The 27,878-nt window shown below is 37.4% G+C and overlaps 1 protein-coding gene across 1 annotated transcript in view; it reads left to right on the top strand.

Moving 5' to 3' along the window:
- The window catches only part of TBCD (tubulin folding cofactor D), a 126,963-nt gene that overhangs the window by 90,878 nt on the left and 8,207 nt on the right, over positions 1–27,878 (top strand). The window contains exons 27-35 of the mRNA XM_083805757.1: positions 1,432–1,513; positions 4,510–4,628; positions 5,034–5,125; positions 6,030–6,170; positions 10,587–10,670; positions 12,073–12,231; positions 13,359–13,497; positions 20,518–20,639; positions 21,642–21,719. Of these exons, the coding sequence (XP_083661883.1) occupies positions 1,432–1,513; positions 4,510–4,628; positions 5,034–5,125; positions 6,030–6,170; positions 10,587–10,670; positions 12,073–12,231; positions 13,359–13,497; positions 20,518–20,639; positions 21,642–21,719 (1,016 nt within the window). The remainder of the gene's footprint in view (positions 1–1,431; positions 1,514–4,509; positions 4,629–5,033; positions 5,126–6,029; positions 6,171–10,586; positions 10,671–12,072; positions 12,232–13,358; positions 13,498–20,517; positions 20,640–21,641; positions 21,720–27,878) is intronic.

Raw genomic sequence — 27,878 nt, 5'->3', positions numbered from 1 at the left:
TTATTGTTAAGCTGCCCAATGCCATTTTTATATAAATATGAAGTTTTTAAATCTTACACTTCCTTTCTCAAAATGTATACCATGGATCAAATGTCTATTTTAGCCACTCTATAATATTAAAGAAATCTACTGAATAATAATATATGTATCTGTAATATGTGTAAGATATGTTGATTGTAGTACTTTTGAATGGTTTCAGAGAACTTTTGTGAGAAGAAAAAAGCATCTCTGGATAGTGTCCTCAGGCCTGATATACTGAGGGAGTGTTACAGTGAGAAAATCTGTGTGAATCAACAAGTTACTTGGGACAGTGTGCCTAAATTATCAATTGAACTGTTACAAATCCTTTTAATATGCTCTTGAGCTACTCTATTTCTGAATTTTAAATCCATTGATGGATATATTTCAGGCTTTTTTATGTACATGGTCTTAACAACTCCAGTTATTTGCCTTAATTTTCCTGAGTAATAATATGTATGTTTACTATGTTTACCACTCTTAAAGGTTCTTCTAAATTAAAAAGATAACTTTAATCTGCTCTGTTAGAGTTTATAGCTGTTGCAGAGACTATTTGAATATGCTTTGTTCATTTTGTTAATTTCTTAAAATAAGATAAAAAGTCATTGCAGGTATTTGGTAGCATGTTTTTGAAAGCTTCCTCAGAAGATAGAGTAGACTAGAATGTATCCAAATCACTGAAGAAAATTAAAAGATAAAATTTGAATTCTTGGACTATTCTTTTAGTATTTGCAATTTATTCAAAGAATCATATGTCTTATAACTGGAACTTCTAAATTTAGCCTAGGAAAATTCATTATAGACTGTAGAGAATTTTGACTTGTTTGGTTAACATTAATTAACATTAATCAAAGTGTGTTTAGTGAATGTCAATTCTCAGTTATTTCAATATATATTTTAGAGAGAAACAATTTTAAGGGCAGTGCGTGAGACATTGAAAAGTCGTCTTTTTTCTAACATGAAGTACACTCTTGTACTATAACTTCATGCCTTTAAGGTGAAAACTGTTCTGTTTAGAAAGTGAGGGACCTACAGTAATTAGACAATTCTCTGTATTTTGCTGGTATAATGCTTGTGGTAGTTGAAATATTATTTAGATGAATGCTGTTTCTCTTTCAAGTCCTTGATTTTACATAGAGAATGAGTCTGAGGTGTCTTTGAGAACAGAATTAAGAAGCTGTACGGGACTCTTGTGTATATCATTTAAGTTTTTCTTGTATCCCAAGAATATGGATATTAATAAGTATCATTGCTATTAATATGTAAAATGGCAAAGTAAATGGCAGTAGCTGAAGGGAATATTTTTTTTTAATCTACTCTCTTTCTTCTTAACCTTTTAACTCTAAGCACAGTTATCATAAAGTATGTTAATATAGTAAATGCATTAAGTTCACAATTTTGCCTTTGTTACAGGAATCTGCAGTCTCTGCACTGGCTGCATTGTGTAATGAGTATTACATCAATGAAAAGGGAGAAGCTGATCCAGCTCTACAGGGTAATAATGATTCATATTTACAGCAGAGGTAGAAAATACTGGGCTGGACCTAACTTGCACTTTGGAGGTATTGGATAAAGTGGGGGTGGGGAGAGCATTGGTAATTTTAAAGGACCTTCAAATGCTTCAGGAAAGAATGATAAAACCAACTGGAAGTCTAGAAAATGCCTTAGGGTTTTGCTTGTTTTAGATGGAGGTGAACAAGCGCTTTTCTATTTCCTGCTGTGAAACAAAGAGTATAGACAATGGGATTGAGTGCATCCTCAGCAGGTTTGCAGGTGACACCAAGCTGAGTGGTGCAGTTGACACACAGAAGGAAGGGATGCCATCCCAAGGGATCTGGACAAGCTTGAGAAGTGGGCCTATGTGAACCTTGTTCAACAACGCCAAGTGCGAGGTGCTGCACCTGGGTCGGGTCAGAGATAAGAAGAGAAGGCTCACAAAGACACACAGTTCTTCTAACTGTGTATATGAAGGATAGGATTAGGATTTGGCTAAGTAGTATAGCAGTAGGCTTAAACTTTTTATGGGTATATGAATTAACACGTTTTTCATTCTGGTTTTCATGCGCCTTGCTTTCTTTCAAGTATCAAATTGTATTGTGCCCATTAGAGACAGATCACTGGATTATATATATTAGCTTTAAGAATAACAGCACTTACGTTCTTGTGTTTTTAAATGTTACAGTGAAATTATATATACTTTACAAAACAATGGTTTATTTTTATTTTTTTGTCATTCCTAAGTCATGTATCATGCCTAAGCCAGGTAACGGAATACCTTCTTATTTACTTCCATTATGGTAGTACTAAGAATGAGCTAGATACCTATCACATACAGAGTAACGTGCAATACATGCCCTAAAGAAGTTATGGCTGATATATAAAAGCAGCCTATTTTTAGCCTTGATTTTTAAATCTTTATATATTAATAAATCTCTATGTTCTTGTTTAGAGAAAAAAAAAAAGAAAAAAAAAGCCCTTTACTTCATGCAGGTTTAGTGCTGCATGCCTGCTTTTTTTTTTAAAAAAAAATTATTTATTTATTTATTTTGTTAGCAGCATGAACAGGTATAATGTGGTATTTTGTTAGCAGCATGAACAGGTATAATGTGGTACAGAAGGAGATTTTTAAAAAAAATCATGAAAAGGTAATGTTTGTAAAAACGGAACACTTTGGACAGGAGGAGATGATGCTGCATCAAACAAAGAAGGCTAAAAATAAGTTGAAATGTTAATGTAACACATTTTTATCTAAGTAAGGAGTTTCAAGCTTCTGTAAAAGGGGAGCAGAAAACTCTGCCAGATTTCAAATTCAAGAGGGAGAGAGGATGTACTGGAAGAACATGCAATAGATGGCTACATCTGTTTTGATGCTGTACTGTTGGATGCCTGTGAAACGTCATTTTTTTTTTCTGTGTTACCTTTTCATCTACTGTGCGCCTCGAAGAATCAAACTAGCCATATAGCCATGATAGTCTAGGGACATAATTGAAGTCAAATTTGAAGATAGAATAAAATTTTTAATTTTTCATCGTCTCTGAATTTTCTGACATTTTTCCTAAAATATCAGTCCTAAAGTTACATCAATTAAAGAGACAATGGTAGTAGTCTTACTGTCTAAGATCATCTTGCAGTCCAAGCAAGCATTGCATCTTCCTGTGGTCTCAAGACTCTTACACTCCAGTGGTTTGGAAGTTTTTAAATAATAGATGTGCTTATATGAAGGTATTGCTAACCTCTCGACAGGGAACTGGTTTCCTGATGTGAGGAACTAGTTAAGGCCTGTCAATTGCGTAGGGATTAAAAAAAAAAAAGTCGTGAGTTATGACTAAAGTGTAGTTTCTTATGGTAACTAATCTTTCTTCCTCTAGCAAATATTGCTCAATCATTTAAATCTTAGATGACAGTAAGCAATGGCAGAATTATGTAATCTTCATGGGATCTCTGATTCTTTTTTTTTTTCCTTTTGAGGATAAAAAAGTACATATTCAATAAAGCGATTAAGACCACCTTTCTCCTTTTTGAGTCAGAGTTGTGTCTTCTGCAGCAGTCTTGGTTGTTCTTAGATTTTTTTCTGAACTGTCTTACATTCCTTTGCGTTTCACAGTAGAGTTTAATATAGTAGCTGCGAAATCATGTAAAGGAAGTATTGTCTGTTAAGTCTGTGATGAAGACTACACTCGAAATACAGAGATTTTTTTTTCATCCTCATTTTCATCTTCATACCACTTTACTTCTTCGTTGAGCCTTCTTTTCCCATAAACACTTTGATTTATTTTCATTCCTTTCCTCTGTGCTAGTGTTTGCAGAGCCGTTGTCCCTATTTCATCATGTAGCAATTCAAAGACCCTGAGAATAGCATCCACTGCTTCCAAGTGGTCACTTTTTGATTTCTCCTGTAAAAAGTCCAACTTTTTTTTTCTCTTTTTTTTCTGTATATAAAGTAACATGAATTTATCTCATTGCTTAGTATGATCTGCGTGTGTTTGAATCTTCAGTTCCAAAAAGACTTTTTTTGGGGAGAACAGTTGAGTAACTGACCTTGACAAATCCATCCCAGACAAAAATTTCCTAACACAGTGTTTGATCATGAAAAATGATGACCTGTAAATATAAGACAACCTGTTCCTCTGTGTTTACACTGAAATTCATACTTCAACTTATTTTTTGGATTTTGAAAAATTAAATTTTTTAAATGGAGGATTTTGTTTTTCTCTGAATGACTAGGGATAGTGTGCCTAAATATCGGACTTCATATTTAGAAAATGAGAAATAAAAATAAGAATAAGAATTTCTTCATGAAACAGTGAATGTCTTTAATTTTTATTTACTTTTTTTTTCCTGTAGGAAATTTTAGATATTCTGTATTTTAGTTCAATGAACTATAGATTTTTCTAGCTGCTCTGTTTTTCTTTTTTTATTTTTTGGTTCGCAAAATATCTAATGATAATGATGTGGTAGTTGCTTTTCACTCTGCAATTGTATTTTTTGTAGATGAGCTGGTGACACGGTACATTTCAGGACTACAAAACACAGAGGAAATGATTCGTTGTGGCTTTTCACTAGCTCTTGGGGCCCTTCCAAGATTTCTGCTAAAGGGCAGGCTCCAACAGGTGAGAGAATGTGGTCGTTTTAATGACAAGAGGGCACAACGTATTTCAAATGAAACCTGTGATCGTAATCAAATAAATAATAATGATCATAATTAAAGGTCTTTGTTAAAGAGTTTTGAGGATTGTAATATACAGTAACTCCAGAAAATCATGAGTTTAGCTAGTCGTAGATTCTAGTAATTAAAGTTTAGTCCTGCTTTAGTAGTGTTAATGGTAAAATCAGAGGTTGAATTATCCCTTTGCTATGGAACACTTGTCTAAAGGGAGAGCTGAGGCATATTGACAGGTCATGGTGAGAAACCGAATAATGTTGTGTGCTTGATTCTCTCATATGTAATCCACCTCTAAGTGTAGGCCATTTATCATAAATAATATAATGGGTTTAAGTATCTCAATTTTTTTCAGGTTTTGGAAGGTTTGAAAAAAGCTACCATAATTTCCCCTGACGATGTGAGCTTTGCACAGTCCAGAAGAGATGCCCTAATAGCAATTGCAAAGTATGTTTATCATTTTTATTTTTATTAACTTTTAATTATTTCTCTAGATGTTTTCTACTGTTCATTCCACTTTCTGATGCAAGCTCACAGCATAGTTCTTGAAATCAGTTACACTATGACATACTCATTTTTAGTGGGGAACTATGTGCCCCTCCATTGCTCAATATATCTTTGGTTCAGAGGATTATCACACATCTAATGATGGAATACAGACTCTGATGTTTTGTTGTTTTTTTTAAGTCAATTAGCCGAATAGCTAGAATATATTACAAAGTTCACCTTTTTCATGGGCAGCAATGTGAGCTTTAGTGAGAAGGAAGAATATTTTTTTTCCACTCAATAAAAAAAATGGAATATTTTTAAAGAAATTGTACTTTTTATCTTACAAAATATTTTTAGTGTTGACATGCCACACTGTAGTTAATGTTAATAGTTTTATAGCATATAAATTTTTAAACTGTTACAATGAAGAAAAATCTTTCACGTTACCCATGCCTTCAGTGAAAAGAATCGTTAATGTTGAATTCAGTGCACGTAATATTAATCCTTTGCTCTTGCTTACTTCATTGTAATAAGAGTGTAGAAACTGACAGGCACAGTGAACATGCTCCTTTTTGTAGTATTATAGACATACTAACAGTCTGCTTATCTGTTGAGTTTTTGGCCTTGGTGTTTTTGTTTTTAAATCTTAACACTGATAAGAAATCTTCAAATAGAACTCTGTAGACTCAGAAATATTCTGCATACTGTGTAATATTTGCTACAAACAAACAAAAAAAGGGTGCTTAGAATACTGTCTGTCCAGGGAAGTTTATTAAGCAACAGGACAAAGTTATGATGTTAATGTTTTCCCCTTGCTAGTGTTGTGGCATTAATTTTTTCACTTCATTTTCTCTTTTTAAAGGGTTTGCCAGACAGTAGGCGTAAAGGGAGAAGGATCTCAGGAAGAATATGTCTGCAAAGACAATGTTACTCAGATTTATGCTACGCTACTTAATGGTGTGACTGACTACACCACAGACAGCCGAGGAGATGTTGGAGGATGGTAAGATGCCTTGCAATTGGGGACTTCAACTTAGCTGTTGTGTTTGATGCCTAATTAAAAAAATGTCTTTTGAAAACCTGTTAAAAATAAGCACTTCAAGCTTGTTGAGAATTGAGTATAGGTAGAAATACATTGGGGTAAGAGATGTGGAAGGTGAAAGGAAAGGCTGACCAGAATTTTTTGACCCTTGCTTCAGAAATGAATAAGACATGAAACTGAAGTTTTGCCTTGTTCTTATTCTGTGGATGATATTCTTGAATATTAGAAATGTATTTAGTTGAAAAAAACAGTGATTTAAAACATCTTTTCTAGTGTCTTTGAAATAATATATTGGCGCTCAGTTACTGAGCTCTTCTATTGTACGTTCATGGGATTTTTTTTGCCAGGAGAGGGAGCAGTTGCATAATTTGTGAGTGACAAATTTTCAAGGTTAGTGACTGAGATTAAAAAAAAAAAAAAATTAGTGTCATGGTGTTGTTGACTCTTTTGTAAGTTTAAAGTTTCAATGAATGCAGCTATTAGTTTTCAGAAATAATTGAATCATAACTTTGTTATGATTTCTAAATGTCTATTGTTGTGAAGTTTACAGTAAGAGGTATAAAATTGTCTGTAGCTTCAGTCTTCACAGTTTCTGTAATATATTTTTAAAAAGATAGCATTCATCTGAGTGTTCTGTATTCCTTCAGCAATACTGATCTGAAAAGGCAATTTCTAAACTGATGAAACCGAGGCACTCTTAAGGCTTGTGTCCTTCCCTGGGTTTGTGTTTAACTTCAAAAGAATCTGTAATTTGGTATTTTAACATCATTTACTGATCAGAAGTTCCTGCAATCTTTGAAGGAGCGATAGTGAAGATTTCCTATTCACTTCATCCTGTAGAATTCCACAGGGTAGCTATGGGGTAAGAAAACCGTGTGAAATACAAAACTTGGAGATCAGATGAGTACAAGGGCAACATACAGGCTCTCTTGTCAGGGTACTTCTCTGAATGTATTTATGAGCAGAAATGTGCCCAGCCTAAAACCGGTGCTTGTTAATATAACTTATTAAATTAACCCGATTCAAGAATAAATCCAGTGTCTTTTAATCTCAGATACAAGACTTCTGATGCTGTGCAGAAGGATCAGAACAGCAACACTTAATCCTTGTATAGAAAAGTCATTAACTTAGTAAAGGAAATGGGATCGATTAATTTTAGTTGTCTGTTACTTGTTGGAAGTTGATTTTGAGTAAATGCTGGTTTTGACAAAACCTTCTTAATTTTATTGTCTTAACCCGTAATTTTAAATTGAAAGTATGTAGATGTGTGTTGTTTTTAGGTACAGTTCTGTACACACGGTATCAGTCCTCTTTAAGTGTGGGTAGTACTCTTTTTTATCATATAATAATGGCATGGTACTATATATTTGATAGATGCTGGTGTTTCCCCGATATTCCATTTCTTTATCTGAGTAAATGCTAAATATACCACAGGCAAGCTTTGCATGTGAGTGGTGGTTTCTAATCTGTCTACAAGACTCATGTCAGAAGTCTGCAACACAGGAAAGCATAACTCAAATAGCATCAGTGTAGTTTGCGTGAGCAATAGTAGCTACGAAGATGCAGTGGAACAGCCTGCCATATAACGCTACCTGACCATGAACTCAGGGGTGCATATTCAGGACTGTAAATTAACCGCCTGTTGATTCTTCAGATCTAGTATCTGCGTATGCTTTTATTGCATCCCTTGCAGGAAAGGGGAAGTGCCTGAAAAGTACTGGTATGAAATTACTTTGTTGGTTGAGAAGATTTCCTTATTTTCCGGTATATTGAAGAAGCTCTTGTCTAACAGTGCTGAGTCACACAAAGGGCTTTGGTGTTTAGTTTCAATCCTGGCCTGGCAGAGTGTATGAAATGCTTTAGAAAACTTTTACAGCTACTATCCTCTTCTGCAAAGGGTGTTTTTAATGGTAGTACACAAACGCGAAACAAAATTTCCATTTAATTGAATTTTAAATATATAAATATTTAAGGTTATTCTATTGAAAGTTGCAGCTAAGACTCCCCACGTGAGGAGTGATAGAGTGCTACTGAAAGAAAAGGCTCCAAACCAGGGGTGTTGTGGCTATAGCAGAGCTGGCAGAGCTCATAGAAGGTGGTTGCAAACTGTGATGGTAATTGCTGACTTGGGAGGGTTATAGTGGGCAAGAAGTTAGGTGTACCTTGCAGGCAGGGGTGGGAGGGCGCCTTGTTCCTCAGCACACGTCTTTCTGTGGCCACATCTGTCTCAGCCACTTGCTTCCTCCTCCCTGCTGCAAGCAAACCAGTCCCATTCTGGAGCAACCTTTAGGTTATTCACAACAGTATTTACAGATGTGGTTTTTAAAATTGTACAGGGAAAAAAAGTTACTGTTATCAGCCTGAGTTAATATGTGTGCTTGTAGTTTTATTTATTTACTTTTTGTTTATTTACATTTTTACTTTTAGTTATTCATTTGTATGTACCCTGCACCTTAGCCTTCAGTCCTCATTGTTAAAATTGTAGTATGACAGCAAGGTTGTGTGGGGAATGGAGTCCACAATGTAAATGGACATTCAAAAGAAATCTTGGGAAGAAGGGAAATAACAGGACAAGAAATCAGAGAAGAGTAGGTGTGTTTGACATCTCAAATTTAGAAGAGGAAACAAAGATGCGAACTATAAGGATCAAGAACAGGTCATTCCAGCTTGCGCAAGGGATGAAGTATCTTGGCATTCCCTCACCTTCTTCCTCAGCTGTCTAAAAGCAAGAAGGAGGTGAATGGGTCTCTAGCTTAGAGGATATAGTGACACAAGTGTAGCTGAAACAAAATGTAAGAGCAAGCATATAGGGTGGTGAGTCAGAGAAAGCGAAGAGGAAAAGCAGAAAGCTTAGGAAAGCTTTCTGCTTTCAAAATTAGATGAGGTACTGAAGTAGATAAGAAAGAAGATGGTTAAGTATAATTAGTTATTCAAGTTAACTTCCACATGTAACAGCTCTCAGGTAAGTTCCCCATGCCTATTGTTAATCCTTTTGTCTATGTCTTAATTTAAAAACAAAACAAAACACATCTCTACAAAGTGGAAATTTTCAAAGAAATCCTGAGGAAATTAAATTCCCAACAGCCATTAAAATTCAGATGTGCTTTGAGCACCAGATTCTTTTAAAGCTTCTTTGACAATGCCAGCCAAAATCAACAGTCACGAAACATGTAAATTAAAAGGGGGAAGGGGAAGCTTTTCTCCTAGCAAACTGTTGCCTGCTAAATACTTCTGTGGCCTCTCAGATATGAATGTTTTCTCATTCTGTTTCTTTTAAACCATTGACTAAGATGGAAAGATAGGGGAAGAATTGCCATTTCTCTGGAGAGGCCTTTTCTTTGGTGTGTAATTTTTATCTTTCTTTAAGGGAATCGTGGGAAAGTTTAACCAACTTTACTTTCCATATGCAAACTTTACATTTCTTTTGACAGATTGTTTGCTGGGACTTGTCCAATCTGTCTACAGGTGTTAGACAAGACTATCTAAAAGTCAGATATTATATGAAAAAGGTAGAAAAACATCCTTTGATGAAAGATTGCCAAACTTGTATTAAGCTACCTAGGAAAAAATGATGTAATTTACCTTTTTTGTTGTCATGACAAATGTCCCACCCAGTTTTAGATTACATCGGCAACTCTTTTCAGTTTACTTTGGAAATTTGAAACAGGAGTATGTAATTTCACAGTAGACAGGTGTACCTTTTCATAAACTTCAATATATTTATATTTTAATTATTACTGAGAAAGGATGAACATGTTGGTCCTGGTCTTGAAGATGCAATTCAAGCACATCTTAATGTTACTTCAGATGATCATTTTCACAGAACTAATTATTATTTAGCATATGTATTCAAACTATTCAGAATGACTATTTTTCTTATCGTTGGAAGTATTAAGCTTAAAAATTCAGAAGAATATGACACTTTCATAGCGCTCAAACATCTCAATGTGAAAATGGGGGGATTAGCATTTTTAGAAGATTATTTGGAGCAGACAAAGCACTTTGTTTTAAAAACATCTGATTGCATACTAAATATTACTAATTGTTATCAATTTTATCCTTCTTAAAATAAAGAATAAACCTGATGTATCTGGCTGGAATGAAAAACAGGCAGGGGGATTTGCCTGGAAACTAGGATGGCTGTTGTACTGTCAGTGCAAACGAGGGCCTCGCTTTATGGAACGGGGATTGGTTGTGTGCATACAGTTGTACGCACTCCTCTTCCTCCCATAAATATGATTGCTGCTCTCATTGGTCAATACTTTCAATGTTTTCTACCTGTTTAAATTTTTGCCAGTGTCTGCTTAACTTAACTGCTGCTGTGTTTACTTAAATAAGTTCTGATGTAACTGCTCGAATGTATTTCTGTTTCAACAGGGTACGTAAAGCTGCTATGACAAGTTTAATGGAAGTGACGCTTTTGCTGGTTCAGAATGAAGCAGAGTTAATTAATTCCAACATGTATGCTACCTGTTCTGTTTTTGTGTCTTATCTTGTACAAGTACATTCCAGTCCATACAAGAAAGCATTGCTTATGTATTGTATACTTACTCCTTTATTGAGTGTGACAGAAGAGCATCAAGTTTACACCCATACAGGTGCTGAGAATACTGTGTTTGCTTTTCAGAGAGGCTAACCTGAACGAGAGAAACTGGGTGGCAGTCTCACCTTTCAAATACAGTACATCTGTGAGATTTGGGATATACTTGCAACCTTTGCGGAGCTTGCCAGTATTGTTCACTTAAATAAAAAGCAAATTCACCTGCTTACCCAGAGGATTGCACCATTAATTTGGAATGTGATAAAATGTGGAGATAAGCTTGTTTTCATTAATGTAATCTTTATAGAACTATTAATAAGAAAACACAGAAAAACAAAATTTACGCTGAGCTTCAGATTCTGAATTTTATGAGTATTCCTTAGTGTTTCTAACAGTAAATGAAAGAACACTTACCGATTTTTAAGTTTAGCTTGAGTTGCAGCAAAACTTTCTTAATAATTCTCGATAGGCATTGGTTTGTGGATAGAGCATATCCAGTGGTTAGCTGAATATAGCTCAATTAGCTCAATTTCTAATTTAAAAATAAGAACAAACTTCACCACTAAAAACAAGTGACTGACTGCTAGTTCTTGAGTTGAGACACTCTGAAGGAAAATATGGGATTCTGTGGATATATGGTACTCAGCCAGTGCCCATTGTCGAGGGGCTTCCTTCTGTTGCAGAGAGAGATTATTCATGTACAACATAGAAGAGTATTGCTGCCAGCTGAATCAAAAGAGAAAGGATCACATATTCTGTGTGTTCTGGGTTTTGCTGTAACTGAAGGATTCTAGCTGTTTTTACTATCTTAGTTGTCCTTTCTGAAGTTGTAAAGGGCCTGAAGAACATAGTTGCTGAGAGTTTAATTATGAATGTGAGCAAAATTGGGTATAGGTAATAACTAGGCAGAGTTGAATCCTCATTTGGGATATATGTGATTTTGGGATAGACCTTATGCACTGGTATATCTGCAGTTTTATAACTGAAAATGTGTTTTTCTCAAGATTCCTGTTCTATTTCTGTTTGAAATGTAGTAGTTCATCCAATCCATAAAGCACTACTGTATCTTTTCAGATTAAATGTGGTATGTGGTATCAAACACTGTAATACTAGAGTCATGGCATTTTTTGATTGATATATGGAAGACAAAGCTCTAAACATTGTCACCATGTTGATAATCTGAAATAATTTGCACATTTGTTACAAAATGTTAAACCAGACTAGTTTCATATCAGCGTGTTTTTGATATAATTGCACCAATTTAAAATTTGAATACATATTCCACTCATTATATTACGTGATGAATTGTTCTCTTTCTTGTAGTTGCAAACAGATTATGTGCTGGCTGGCCCAACAAGCAGCTGAGAAAATTGATAAATTTCGAGCTCATGCAGGATCTGTGTTCCTTACTCTTCTACATTTTGACCGTCCTCCAGTTCCACACATACCTCATCGAGAAGAGCTAGAGAGGATATTTCCAAGGTAATACATTGAAAAAGGTTTTCTAAGACAGTGAAAATAAGATGCATGCACAATTTTAACCTAACACAAGCAATCTGATGTAAATTCTGTGCCAAATGCATAATATGGTTATATATTTTATTGAGGAACATTTGGTGCTGTTTGTTAGAGTTTTGCTGAAGTGTTCAATGAATATGCATAAACGTATAAAACAGTCAAAAGAATTTACAGTATGAGTGCCTGGGCATGGGGCATCAACCATTTCTCTAGGAAGCCTTTCCAGTGTTCGACCACCCTCACAGTGAAGAATTTCCTCCTAGTTGATAGGAAATAGTTGAGAGACCATTGGTAAAACAGATACGCTGTTAGCTGGGCTTTGATAAGCCTGCTGTTTATGAAATGTCTGGTTCATAATCTCATTTTCTTTTCATAATGTGAAAGCTTGAATTTATTGGGAGTCCCCCTTCCTAAATTTTTTCCCCCTACTAGAAAACACTGATTTGATCAGAATGATAATTTTTAGTGAATTCTATTATTCTAACCAAGCTCTAGTCGCAGTAGTTTTCCAAGATGGAACTTCTAGTTAAAGCAAGAGAGAAACAGTGAGAGCAACTTGTTTGTGAATGGTGATTATCACACTTGATTGAGATATAAGCAATATCCATCTCTGTGTCCTCATTCTGTTTGTTTCAGCAGTCTTAACCTCCTGTAATTCAAAAAGTGGTCTGTCTGTAGGCTACTGATTGATCTGTAGTGGGTTTGTGTCAGCCTTTCCTGGGCTAAGTCTTTCTTTGTATCAGTTGTCAACTAACTGTTGGTGGGAGAGAACAGGGAATGGAATGCAAGAAAGAGTAGTTGTTTTCTTAGTGTAGAGAAAAGTGCTTTTGAAAAGGATATTGTAGTTCAAATCCCTTATCTGAATCAGGACAAGAAGTTGAACATAACTTCAGTCACAGCCAGCAAAGTGAAGCATTGTTTTGTATGTTCCTCATGTAATTAGAGTAACGATTAATTTGTTTTTTAGGTAATTCAGAGCCTTTCTTCACTGGTGCTGCTTGAGGATGAGAGAGGTATCTTAGGACTGTATGGAGATGAAAGACAATGCACACACATTTTTGTTGTTTTGTTTTTTTTTTTTCTTTCCCCAGGTCAGAGACAGAAACTCTAAACTGGAATGCCTCATCAGAAGCTTTCCCTCGAATCACCCAGCTTTTGGGTTTGCCAACATATCAATACTATGTGCTTTTGGGTCTTTCAGTGTCTGTTGGTGGATTAACGGAGACAACGGTAAGAAAGTAGGGTGACTTTTCTGTCTGGTTGGAGAATGCATTACTATTAAAATCCCAGTGTTAAAAATCTTATTCTTCTTTTTTCTTTTAAAGGATACTTTATGTTAATTATTAGTTGTCAGTATGCGTTTACAGTATGGTTAGAAATTTCTTGATTTTTGTGTTGATACGTTTTCTTTAAAAGTGCCAGAGATACTGAAAGTTACATTACAAAAAACTATCATTCAAATGTCTGTCTGAACCCTCTGCTCTTTACAATCTCTATTTCATTCTTCTGCCCATGGACAGCACCTTATCACTGTTTCTGATAGTCTGTTAAGCTGCCAAAATCTTCAGGACTTCAATATTTAATGTATCTGTCTGTCCTTCTATTACAGCTTGTGGTAGTTTCTGTATTCTTGGTTTCAAGATATTTGACTTCAAACATTTTTGCTACTTGGTGCAGCCAAAGATGTAACACACACAAAAGCAATATATTCGTGTAAGGACACAGTTCAGCAGGACACTGCAGAGAAATACCAAACAGCAACAGAACACTTTGGACTGTCAGTAAAATCTTTAAATTGCAGTGGCTCCGTAAGAGAAGATAGTGGTCTAAAACATGAGGCAGCACCCCAACAGCGTTTAAGAGTATTTCTAAATAACATTGCTGTCTGTAATTAAGAATGCTGGAAGAAGAGTGGTAGGTGTCAGTAAAGTTTTTGTTGAGAGGGAACAAAACAGCTCCTGCTGTTCAAAAAAGGAAGGAGGTAATTATTCAGTTTGTCTCCCATGGCTTGCACTTTTCAGTCTTACCACATGATATTTAAGAATACATCCAAATGATAGGTTTTGCCTGATGCCATAGGTTTTGCACTTGTAATCCAAAGATTTCCATAACCCTTTGGGTTTCATGTAGCTGAGGATTTGGTGTCTGCAAGTCTCATGTATTTAAACCAATTTTGAAAAATTTAATGTTTCTAAACTGGCAACTAATTACATAGCAACGGCTATTTTAAAAGTTTGAAAACATGTGTTTATTGGTTTGTGACAGTAATTAGTGGATAGACAATGTAACTCTTAACAGATTTTTTAATAGCACATGTGCACATGAAATTCGGCTTTTAGTCAAACAGTTAATTATAGGAGGCTCCACCAAAACCGAAGTTATTCTTATAAGCATAAAAGGGGAGGAAAGTTGTGGAGGAACAGACATTCTGACTACTAAACAAGGTCAAATGAAAATTCTTATTCAACATTTTAATTTCTTTCTTTCTTTCTTCCTTTCTCTTTTTCTCTCCCTCTCTCCCTTTCTTTTCCTTTCTTTCTAGTTCTGGTTGTGCTTGGTTTTGCAAAGTGTAAACAGTTCAGTTACTTGTAGCTGCCTCGCCTCTTACCATCTGCCAGTATATTTAAGGAAAGCCTTCTGTAGCGTTTTCAAAATATGATTTTGAAATGTTAACTTTCTGTGACCCCACATTTTTCTTTAACACTAAAGGCTTGTTCCGGCTAAAATATTCTCAAGGGGTTTGACTTTGGAAAGAAAGTGACCTAAGTCTCCTTCAAGCCAGATAGAAGTGCAAGAGAGGCTCGAACTGTATAGTATTTACACTTGGGGTTAAACAGTATGTGGTGAATTACATTTAGTATTTAAAATGTGTTATATAATTTAGAATTGATGTCTTTTGTAATGACTTACGTTTGAAACTATTCCATCAAAGCCTGTAGTGATCTTTGCTGAATATCCAGGGACTCATTTAAAACGTAAATTGAACAGTTTTAAGAGTTGGCCCTATTAAATCCATATGAAAGAAGCAAACTTTTAAAATGTTGAGTAAAGGAGAAGGGTTATTCAAGTATGTGTTTTGCAGTAACGTGCGTGTTTTATGATAACTTTTCTTCCTTTTCTCACTGAAAAAATATGTACACAAATATACACACGGACGTAGAAGTTTAGGCTTTCTTGTATACTGCAAGACAATGTGAGTTCAAATGTTGGTTTATTTTTAAATCTTCTCAGGGTCTTAGTAGGAGAAAGGCTATATTGTAATTCAGTGGTCAGTGGCTTTTCTTCCATAGTTAAAATCGCTCAGCAGTATATTTAGCAAGTACAGTTCTTTATTTTGCTTTTTAGAGAGATTTGCTGAAAAGGGCTATAATGGAGTATCTCAAAAACATTGTGGTGGCAGAGTGGTTGCTGAAAGAATTCTAGTTTGAGCATTCAAAGTAATCTGAAAAAAGGGAAGATGTCATTCCCTTTGGGATTTGGCATTCAGCAGCATTGCCTTGGTTCAAAGGGCACTTTCTCTGTGTAAAAGAATCTTCTAATTATATATCTGGCCTGCAATGGTGCATATTTCTTATGGCTGCGTAAAAAGTCCTCCCAGTATACAAAGATCAGAACTGAACAATGCTGTTCTTTCTGTGCCTCACAAACCCTATAGTTTCAGGGGTCGGGATTTAATTTCATGACTGTTAACTACATTACGTATAAAATCTTGCTAAAGCACAGAATGTACTGTGATTCCCCCCCCCACCCACCCACCAAGGAGTGAAAATTACGGAAAAATTATATAACATTTTTTAAAATCCTAAAACCCTTAAAAAAATCTATTTTGAATTTTACACATTTTGTCCTTGTACTGGAATCCAGTACAAGGATTCCACCAGGAGACACCAAAAATCTGTAACAACTATAGTAGCCAGTTCCAAAAGTATCCAATGAATTAATGTGTGTGTTAAATCACCTGACAAAAATTAAAGCCCATCTGTCTCATACTGTTGTTAATATATTCTATGTGCCAAATAGATTATACATTTTATGTTTATTTTTTTTGTTTGTTTTTCCTTAAAACTGACTTGTTTGCCTGTTATATTTATGATTTTTTGTATGGCTTGGAGAAAATATTGGGCTTTGAACAGATGAGTGAGTTGTTACAAAGGAAAATGTTGGGACATTTGTAGATGATGTGAAAAATCAGAACAAACAGTCCTGAAATGTCTGGTTACTGTTACTAATTATATGCAAATCAGTGCATATTTGGTTTGAAGGAACAGGCTCCAAATACAGTCTTCTTGAATGACAGTTCTCCAGCAAAATACATTTGAGAATTATTTCTGGCGTTCTTTTATCAAACGGAAAAAAAAAGTGTGAATTATTATATTGCTGCTTTTCTTAAAATATCACTGACTTGAGCTTTAGAGTTACTGCTCTCCAAAGAGTTGATGAATTAAAAGGAATGCTGCAAGTAGAATGAGGGAGACGTGGTTTCACTTGTGCTAAAATTTGAATGATATGCAGGGTTTGTTTTTTTTCGAGTTACTGAGAAAATAGGCTACTGCCACTTCAGTGCTGTAAATTTGTCAAGACTAGAAATGATCCAAAACCAGTGTAATTTATTAAGTGTAACTTAGTTTCTTCCACACGTGTTACAGGAATGTTCTGACCCTGAGTAGGTCTTCCTCTGTTTCAATACTTCAGTGAAAACTGGAACATTTAGTAGCTATCTGTACATAAAAATGCTGATTTTGTTCAAGCTCTTCCAGTAGTTATTCACTTGACTTCCATCTGTGATGAGTTAGGTGCAGAGCACTAAATTCTTTTTGACCTGCAGTGTTTCTGTCAGCCCCCAGCTCCAGGCATGAAGGGGGGAGTAGATCAATTCCTCTGAGTTTTCCATGGCAGCGAGAGGGAACCCTGAGCATCTGCAGTCTTTTCTGAAAAATTCTTTGATTTCACTGAGATCACTTCAGAAAGCGATCGATGTAATGTTAAAATCTCGTTCCTGATGTAGGCCTTATAACGGGAAAAAACTGTCCACTTTCTCCCGTGCAGAGCATAGACCCCAGAGGGGTAGTGATAGTTCCCAGGTCAGCAGCAGACAGCTATTCCGCCACTAGCAGGGCTTCTGTTCCTCCTCTTCATGTTCTTGCTTTTGACTTCTTGAGAAATGCTTTTTTTCTTTCTCTGCATTCTGGAGTTGATGTGTATTTCTATTATGGTATCAGATACCTGTCAAGATACCAGGGCCTTTAGGAAGTCTGTGGTTAAAACAAAGACTGATGACCATTAGGAGAGTATGTCAGTCTACAGAACATCTTTGGTGCAGTCTGTTCCTTACCCATCGTGTCCTGCTGGCTGTTTTATCAGCTCTGTCCAAGATAGGACTGCTACGTAAGAATCAGAGCCCATGTGTGGATGGGGCATATAGCTGAACGATAGCTGAGATTCAAATGCTCTGTTACATACCAGGTGTCTAATTTTCTTTTGGACAAATCCATCCTGGTTGTTGCCTTAAGACTCTTTTCAAAACTGTTGCACTTCAATTTTGCAACAAGTTGACCAGGAAATGATTTCATGAAAGTTTGTTTAGACACCTTATTTATACGCAGTGTGCCTATCGAGAGATGTATTTGCCTTCTCCCCTTGCTGCAGCTACACTTTTTAAGGGTCTCAATCATACTTTTCCCCTGGTTAAGGAGATATAATCTACAGGACATCAATTTTATCGTCAAATGAATGGTCTCTATGAACACCATTTGCCTTATCAGATATTTGCCTGTTACTGAAGTACCTACTATTGGCTTAAATGATGGCAGTCAAGCCTTGACAAATGCCGTTTTTACTATGTTTCATAAGAACAAGGTCATTCTCAGGCTTCCTCTTAAATTCTTATCCAAAGCTGTCTGAGTTCCAACCCATTAACCTCCTAATTCCCTTTCGCAGTCCTCGTGCGGCCACCCCAGGGTAAGGCTGATGTCACACATCTGATATAGTGTGAATTCTGAGTTCTTGTGTAGATGAGGAAAAATTTTGGAAATATTCTTCTCAGCAAGTACACGTGAGCAGTTAACATTATGGCTCAGATACTGTCCTGAGGGGTTATCAGGGGAAAAAAAAAAGTCTTCATCTGAGGAGGAAATACGAATTTAACTTGCTGATAAAATGTTAGCTAGTTATGTTGAAGTTTGTATGGTCTGCTCTGCCTATTTGAAAAATGTCCCGTTTTTAAGTGTGCAGAGCAACCAAGTGATGTCCACACCCATATTTTCATATAGTTTACTTTCTTGCTAATGAAGAAACACCACCTTCCTTACAGTTTTTCTGATCATCCTGCTACTATGTCTTGGTTTTGCACAGCCTATGTGTAGATCTGCTTGCCCTTTTCTTTTGTGCTGGTACACTCCTGGAATGTTACGGATATAAGGTTAAATTAGGTAAAATATTAAAACTTAGATTCCCGTTTATTCATCTGGAGGAAGACATTTGTGACACTTGTCTTTACCAATCCATTTTTTTTTATTTTCTTGATAAAAGTGCTGATCTTCTGAGGAAAGTGATTGCACCTTTGAATGAGCCATCAAAAAGGTTATATGTGAACTTCAGACAGAATATCTTTGCTGACAGTATAGGCTTGCTTATTGCTTATAGCCCCCTCTCATGCAACAGAAAACTGTTTAGTGCTTGCAACCAAAGCTGAAAGAATTTCACGCCTCAGAACTGATTTGCCCCACCTACCCTTCTGCCTTCGCTGTAAGCCAGTTTCTTATGGGGGAACCCGTCCTTCCCTGAGCAATTTGACCACAACCCAGGGGGACTGACAGTCCTGCACAACAGTCATGAAAATTTAGAAATCTGAGTATCTTTATCCTCAATGATACAATTTCCTTTGAGATAGTTTCTGTGAGGATGTTTGATAAATAGGATAGGCAGAACAATTGCTGTATACCAAAGTGAAGGCCCAGAAGTTACTGATGAAGAGAGGTGGAAACCTTTTTGGGTGCCTCACTGGAAACCTTTTTGGGTGCCTCAAAACCCCCAGCAAACAAACAAAAAAACTGAAACCTCTCATTTCAGCCATAAACCTCAAGGGAGGTCTGTATATTAACATATGACCCGGGAAACTAAAATCCCTAACTTGCTCTGGAGTGGAAAATCACGGTGTTAGTAGAGGCGTTCGTACAGCCTGTGGCAGCTCTTGAAAGTGTCCTGCTCGCTGCTGGGGCCATGGCCGAGCTGTGGGGCTAGCAGGCTGGACCTGCTCCCTGACACCACAGGTATGGCTGAGCTGTTTGGTTGCTGGGGGATTTGAAGTACCCAAAAAGGTTTCCAGTGATAGGGGGGTACCACCTCTCTTCATCAGTGACTTCTGGGCCAGCAGGCTGGGCTCCCTGGCAGCACGGCCATGGCCGAGCTGTGGGGCCGACAGGCTGGGCCTGCTCCCCGGCAGCATGGCGACATGGCCGAGTTGGGGGGCCGACAGGCTGGGCCTGCTCCCCGGCCAGGAGGAAGAGAAGGAGCTGGCCTGGCCCTTGCGTGCACTGTGGTTGCTTGAAAGAAAGCTGGGACCATAACAGCAGAGCAGTCATTGAGTGAAGGCTGTAGCCTGTGATATTTAACAGCTGGTCTGACCTAAATGGACTGCTTCCAGCTGAACCTTAAACATAAGCACTGAAACCTCCTCCTGCTGTTTTTCTGAACTAGCTGATTAGCATAGTGAAGTTAAACCAAGAGTCATTATTTCTGAGGTGTTTTTAATTTTTAACTGGAGTTTACTGCTGGTTTGTGTGGCCTGGTGGAAAACACCATGTGCCCAAAAGCTTGCTGCATTACATCAGCTTGTTTAATAAATATTACCTCTTGAACTTCTTGTATGCTCTTTAAGAGCCGTAACAATATTATTATTTAAAGTAAAGTAGGATAATCGTAGTGGTTTAGGGATGTTTTATTTTGAAAGACAGAAAATAATGAATCTTTAATGTGGTCTTTTTTGCTACAATGGCAGACCTTAAAAAGGATTTTAAAAGGATTTAAAAAACCCACCTTGAGCAAGGATTAATGAAAGAAAAATAGCCATCTTCCTGTCAAATGTTGATACTGAATTTATACACTCAGCTGCTGTTGGAAGAGTCTTCCAGCAGCGCAGGTGTACACCTCAGGTAGTAAGGGCTAAGTGTAATTCTGTGTAGTCTGTGTTTTTGTGTATTGCAGCGGGGTTTATTGCCTGAGCCTTTGTTTTTGAGGTTTCTTCTGTTGTAGCTCAGGTACTCTGCCCAGAGCCTTTTCGAGTACATGAAGAAAATCCAGAATGATTCCAGTGATATGGAGAGTTTTTGTGAAACATTACTCAAGGTCTTTGAGGACAACCTGCGGAATGACCGGTAAAGTTTGTTTGTTTTAATTGATTTATTTTTAATCTTTCTTTGAGGAAGACATTCTTGACACTTGTCTTCCCAATCTTTTTTTTTTCTTTTCTTGATAAAAATTGTATGCATAGAACATCTTTTTCACTGTGCCTAAATGAAACATGCTTGAACCATGTAAATTTGTTTGAATATAGTTATCTGGTACAGCATACCTTTGGTAAAGTTTGTAGCAAAAAACTGATGCTAGAATATTTTGTGTTTACTGTAGTTCAATATGGGGCACAATATGATAAGCATCAATTTTTTACATAATGCAGTATTGGGGATGGTATATTGCTACACACTTTTCAGCGTAAGTCCTGTCTGTGTTTTACTTAAGTAATGATTTTTCATGAATACTTGAAGTACAATTCTCATGTGAAGGTTATTCCTTAAAGGTGACTTATTCTGCGTAATGAAATTTATTTCTCTAAGCCTTACCTACCAAACACGTATAAGAGAAAATCTTCCATAGAAGAAAAACCCACAGCTGTTAACAGAACTTTAGATTTTACTTTATTTTGTTTCTTTTCTCAGATGTTGGAATGGAAAACATGACTAGATTTTTTTTTTCACCTGACACATTGTGTGTTGGTTCACTTGGTAGTTACCTGCACTGAGAAGGTCTTGTAACTTCTGTTACATGTTGTAGACTATGTTGTTTAGATACTAGAAAAAACATACGTTCTACTACTTTTAATTTTGTTTTCAGGACCCTGCAAGTTTAAACCAAGCATGTTGTTAATTAGTGTTTTTTTTTTCCTTTTGGCTGCAACAGAACGGCCCCTTCTCAGCCAAGGAGGATGATTTAGCCAACGTACAGAAGTTACTGAGCAACCCTCTTCTGTGTAAATTAGAGTTCTAATTTAAATGTATGTAGGTAGATAGGAAGTTTCTTTCTTTGCTTCTAATTAAAAATAGTGTATATGTGTATGCCAGGAAGTTTATTTACATTGTTAAATTGTTTTCTTTCATCAGGGTGTCTGTACCACTCCTGACAATGCTGGACCAAATGCTGGCAAACGGCTGTTTCGATATATTTACCATGCAAGGGAAGTAAGTTGCTGAAAGTCTTTTTTGTTTATTTTTCACTGTGCAACAGGCCTCTTAAATCTTATGCTGACTGCTGCTGAATGCTGCTGTAGATGTGAGTGCATGGAAGTCTAAATGTTTGTGTATATGGATAAAATAATTTTTCCGAAGTATGACAGTTGTGATAAAATTTGGACCAGATAGCCTTGAAAGGGTCTTGTTAAAATCTGTGACTCTCAAATCAGTGTAGAAGTTAGTTATTGGTTCACTGTTTAATGACCAGTAAATTAATCAAATTCAATTTGTCTGTTTCACCTGGCAGACTTGGGCCAGTATCAGATCTATTTAGCTTCGTTCCTTTACCAGCTTCCTAAATATGTGCTTTTTGGAGTAACATTCTTCATTGTACTGTGAGTTTTTAGCAATGGCAATATTGTGTTGTGATGCTGCAAAATAGCATGCCTACAAGCTATTCCTTCCAAAATCCTACTGCTTTTGTTAATGTGAATATCTCCAAAGAAGTTAATTAAGATTCTAATAAGAATAATAAAAAAGGCATGTCCCAGCTTTTCCACACCAAGTCTTCTGGAAATCATTTAGATTAGGAATGGATAAATATGAATAAGGTACTCCAATGTGAAACTGTGTTTTTTTTGCAGATGTTTCAGAAGAGAATGATTTTAATTTCAGTAATATTAAAATGTATTCTACAAGCTCTCATAAGCAGCATCTTGGCACAACTACAGATATTTGCAGTACAATGTGTATCCTACCAGCATGTATACTCGATTTGGAATCTGTTGATTCGAGAATTAGTCACAGCAGATACATTTGAAAAGATTTTATCATTCCAAAGATTTTAGTTGAGTCTACTTTTGTTTTCAAGTGTGTATTTAGATAATGAATCCTCTTTTTAATAAAGCAGTCCATTTTTCAATAACAATTTAAAATTCATCAAAGAGACAATGAGCGTTTCTTTTTGGTTTGGTAATCATGGCAGTGATCCGGAACACGTCAGCTCCAGTCTTCCCCACTGAGGAAGATGATAGGTTGTGGGTGTAAATCGCAGGTAACGTCTGTCTCCCAGATGGGTCACTAAACAGAAAGCGTGTGGTAGCATTACTGCATATCCATTTGCTGTGTAAGTGAGTCTCAAATTCAGTCCTGTGGTGCCATTGTAATGCTTTATTAAAAAGGTCTGAAATAAAATCCAGGGGGATTATGGGGGGCAGGGGGTGGTTTTGAAGTTGATCCAAATGAATTTGATTCCAGTTTGATGATGAAACCAAAAAAGAAAAGTAAAAAATTATTTATTACAGCCCAGTGGATCATTCTCATGGAAAGGGAATGAAATACTGTAATGGAGGGTATGAAGTGGAGGAACTAATTATCATACTAAAGCTCTGGAAGGCCGACTCTAGAAAATTTGGAGATAGTAAGACAGTAAGAAAGAGAATTTAGTTCTTGCATCTGGCAGTTTTTGGCAATATCTAGGTTACCTTGTGGTTGAGAGGGTATAATCATGCTCTGTGTGTACTCCACTGAGAGCCAAGCATGCCTGGGTTTTGCTGTGCTCTAAGAGCCTGCATGCAGATCAGCTCTGTGGTACGTTATTTAGCTGGGTGAGCCCAAAATTGTCTTCAATGCAACGTCTGCATTTTCTTACTTAGGCATATGGCATTTGGCTATAGTTAAGGGATGGATCCTGGCTCTGAGGCCTGCCTGCACTGTTGGCTGACACCTAATTCTCTTTGCATAGAAGAATATGGACAAGCGTTGACTCTTGGGTCTGGTTTCTTGAGTGGGACCAGTTACCCCCTTTTCCTAAGAACCATGTCATAAAAATGTAGAAGTAGAATGCAAAATGAGCCTGAAACTGTTCCGTGGCATGAAAGGCCATGTGTACGTGCAGTTTCAAATACTTTCATATAAAGTGTGCCTGTAGGAAGAGGGATTGAGTGCGTGGCTGTTTCTCGAAGAGTCTGTCTGCTGGTGAGCAAATTTCACCCTGCTTCAGTTCTGCAGTACGCTTCTTGCCTGTCATGCAGCAAATGAAAAACTTCTCTGAGAAGCTGGGAATGAAACATTAGCAGTCCTTGGGGTGTTTGGCTCCCATTTTTTTCCTCCCCCTCATGTTTTCCCACACTGCACTGAGTATACGTTTAGCAAGGGAACTTAGGTTGTAGGATGTCCGGCACCAGCACTATGCCTGTACCCAGCTGCTTCATAGTTAGCTGTCACTTCATAAAAAGAAGTATTTGCAAATGCATTTTGAAGTTAAAAATAGATATTGTGCAGTATACTGGGCCTTTTTTTTTAATATAATAAAACATTAGCAATCCAGAACAAGTAATACCCTACATGGCTTAATTGCAACAGGATTAATGGCTGTTGGCTGAATTAGTTTGACGTTAATTAGGAGCTCAGTGCTCCTGTTAGAGCAAAGTGCCACATGGTGTCACTCCTGCCTCACAGAGGTGCAACTTGCGGTGCAGTTTCCTGCCCCTTCAAGCTGTAGCTGATGGAAGTTTCGAATGTACAGCGTTACGTTTCTGACGTAGTTCTGTAGGTGAATTTTGGTGTTTGTGAAGCTCACAGTGTTGAGGCTCTTGCAGCAGTCTGTGTACAGCGGGGCAGGCGGAGCACTCGGTGTTGCTCCTCTGTTTCAAGTTCTTGTGTTTAAAGTGATCTGCAGTTGTCATGCTGGGCTCATTGCTCTGTCAGGGCCCTGCTGAAACTGCCAGCAGGGAAGCAAAGTGTGGAGTAAATACCTATCACCCAGGTAATCAAAAGGCTATCAGAAGCAGCCTTTGTTGTGCTTGGCTTAGTTTCAGGCTGTACTAGGAAAAGTTCTGCCTGCCATTTTTCAGGCTGTTACTTCCCACTCATCCTTACCTGGCATAAACCTGCCTGTCCAGCCTCGGAGTTTCCCTCTCCCTGGAACTAGCAGCAGTGTTTTGTGTTGCTGCATGATGAATGGCGTTAGGGAGCTGCTCCAGGTTAAAAATGCCCTTCCTCCAGTAAATTTCAGCTTGCAGTAGTTCCTCGATCTGTTCTGCTGCGTGCTCACAAATTGTGCCAAAATTAGGAAAGTGGTGAGGGGGAGGGAAACCATTTCTTTTGGCAGCAGTGCAGGTGTATATAGCCTTACGACGTTTGTGAAACTGCAGGCATTCACCTGCTACTCCTCCTTGCCCAGTGTGCCCTCCCTTCCCAGACAGAGCAGTAGTTTTCAGTTGAAAAACAATTTCTTCAGTAAATATGTTTCAGTTGAAATAAAATTGTCTTGTGATACTACATTTCAACATTCCCAGATTTCTTCTCTGTGATTGCACAACCTGAAAACTCATGATTTCATCTCAGTGTGCACTGCGAATTTGGGAAGCCGTGCTCATAGTAGTGTGGGCAGCGTTAGCTGCTTGCAGCGACCGCTGCAGGCACAGGGCAGCATACGTGAACCACAGCTGTCATCAACAGAGCAGCGCGTACTGGGCTTCCGTAAACTCACCTGTGGCCACTCTGAAAATACAGTGGTAACTGTCAGCTCCCTGCTGGTGGTAGGACAAGGGATAGGGAGAGTAAATGGGGGCAAACTGAAGCCACTTGCAAAACTGGAACTGAAGTGTTATTTTCTGGTTATGGCTCCGGTAGCTGCAGGAGACATTCTGCTGGCCTCAGCAGCGAATGATCACCAGAGAAGTTCAGTCTGCCAAGAGCCTGGATATATTGCAGGTTCCTTAGAAGTACTGTAAGATCAGTGTCATACTCATTACCCTGTAAATGTGAACAGAACAGCCTTTGAATGATAACTCAGGACCTGATGCTCTCCGGAATAAGTACAAGTGGCGTTTCTCACCCGTATGTAATCTGTGCATTCCGCAGCAGAGGTCATGCATTGTGGACGCAGTGTTTTTCTGGTGATCTTACAAAGCATTGTAAGATGGGATGTCCCCACTGATCTCAGACTAATGATTTATATGTGTTATATGCTTCTGTGGATTTTTTTTTTTTTAGTTACACTCTTATTGCCTAATAAACCGTAGCATAAAAGAGCATCGCAGTGGCTGTCCTCTGGTTTCACGGCCACCCAGGTGATGTCAGCTGAACTGTTCAAACTGAGTTCACCTCCAGGAGGAAAAAAAACCATACGTTTTTGCAGTACCACGTGTGCCCAATTTACATAATGTAAAGACTTCAGACTGATCCCTTTTCCCCAGATGCTGACTCTGTTTCTGCTGGCACTGTGCCCACACAGGAGAAGGAATTTTCTCAATTTCCTTTAAAGAGGCCAAGCTATTTGAGTCATTTGAGATCACACGTAGGTTAGGTTTAGTTATTACAAATGTGAAATTGGCAAATGACAGAAAGGAAAGTGCATCTGTTTTAAACACAAAATGCTGCACTTAAGGTTATGTGTACTAAATTTATTCCAGATGCTCTTTTCCAATTGGCCTCTTTGTTGCTATTCTCCTCAGCGATGTCTGTGTTGTTGAACCAATTTAAAATCTCACCTAATTCACTGTGTCGCTATTGTCCTGTGCTGAAAGGCAGGCATGTATTACAGGTATTGTAATTAGTTGTCTACAAAATGTCTTTGTGTAATCGTGGGGGACTGGAAGGAAGGGAAATGTCACCAAGGTGAGAAAAAAACAGACCTTCCCTTCAGAAAAGGGACACTCTCCATCATCCACCTGGACAAACCACGTCCTCAGACACACGCAGGCTCATTCATGTATATGTCTTTCTCATAATGTGTCGCATATGCACGTGCTTTCTGCACTTCTCATACTCTAAAATCTGGAAACAGGGCTGACATGGCTGCAGGCAGTGGATGGCAAGGAATTTGCTCTTTCAGCATCTGATGGGAGTATTTTAAATCAGCCCTCCCCTCCTGAGACTCTGCTCCTGAAAGCCACAATCGGCTCTGAAAATTTCTTATGATACCTCATCATCAACTTTGAAAGCGTGGCAACTTTACTTTTTTAGTGTGTTTTTTCAGTGATACTGAGACAGCAGTAGAGACAGCATTCTTTAGCTTAATGGATCAATGATTTGGTTAAAAAACAGAACAACAAACCAGTATTTGCCAGGATATGCCAGTATTTTGGTAAGATTTTTTTTTAGTGTAGTAAAAACAAAACAAAACCCTCTTGTCTGGAAAACTATGTATAATAAGGTGCATTAACTTGACAAAACATTTTGTTGCTCCTGTAACCATCTTAATTTCTTGTCTTAAATGTTCTGTTTTTCAACAGATTACGTGACAGTTTTTTTTCAAGAATTTATATCCACGGTTTTGAATCACAGTAGCAGAAAATAAATGTTAGGGTATTTGCTTTCTCTTTTTCATACACAATACAGTGAAATATCCAAAATACGCAGTCTAGAAGTAATTTTGCTCACTAGACAAATATGAAATAGTTTCTTCTGCATCTATGGCACTTCAGCTTTGAGTGGAATGAGCAAAAGATTAAATAATTTGTTCTGAAATAAACGTAATATTCCCTCTTTACTAGATCCTTGAAATATCATAACCATACTTGTGTTTGTATGAGTGTCTGGGAAAAAGCTGTGAGAATCACATTTCCCAGACTGTAGAAAAAGAATTTGCTCAATATATTTAAAGATGGCTTCATGAGTTGTGCACTTAACAGAACTGTAAGCGCTGGGTTTAATTATGTTGTCTGGCATCGCTAAAGAATCCAGGTTGTGAGATGGTAGAGTATGTAAGAACAGTGTTTATCCCCTTTTGTGCAAGGTTTGGTTGAAGGACTTAGGGAACCACCAAGGCACTACAATGTTCCATAGACTAAATAATTTTTATTTGGTTATAGAATGTTCTAATTCCTGGCATTTCGGATTGCACCATGCTTTGTTGTAAATGCAAGCTGTGGCTAGCTGATTACCATGCAGATACTGACTCACTTTGGATAAAGGTAGTTCACTCCTCAGCACACAGGTAGTAGGAATATAAACAATGAATACTAATTTCTTCACTTCCATAAAAAAATGAAATAATGCTCACGAGTGTGGTGGATGGTAGCCAAAGTAGCCTGTGTTTTTACCAAAAGCCCACCTAAAGCAGTGTGCTGCTCTGGAAAAAGTATACCCAAGCAGCTCTGGGTAGTGTCTTTCCTCTCTTTTGAATGTTAACTTGGCATTTTTACTATCATCAAATGTGTT

The sequence above is a fragment of the Anser anser genome, assembly GCF_964211835.1.
Source record: "Anser anser genome assembly, chromosome: 19".
In the NCBI taxonomy this organism is placed as follows: domain Eukaryota; kingdom Metazoa; phylum Chordata; class Aves; order Anseriformes; family Anatidae; genus Anser; species Anser anser.
Note: the sequence above shows the minus strand (reverse complement) of the source record. Positions and strands in the feature narration are given on the sequence as shown.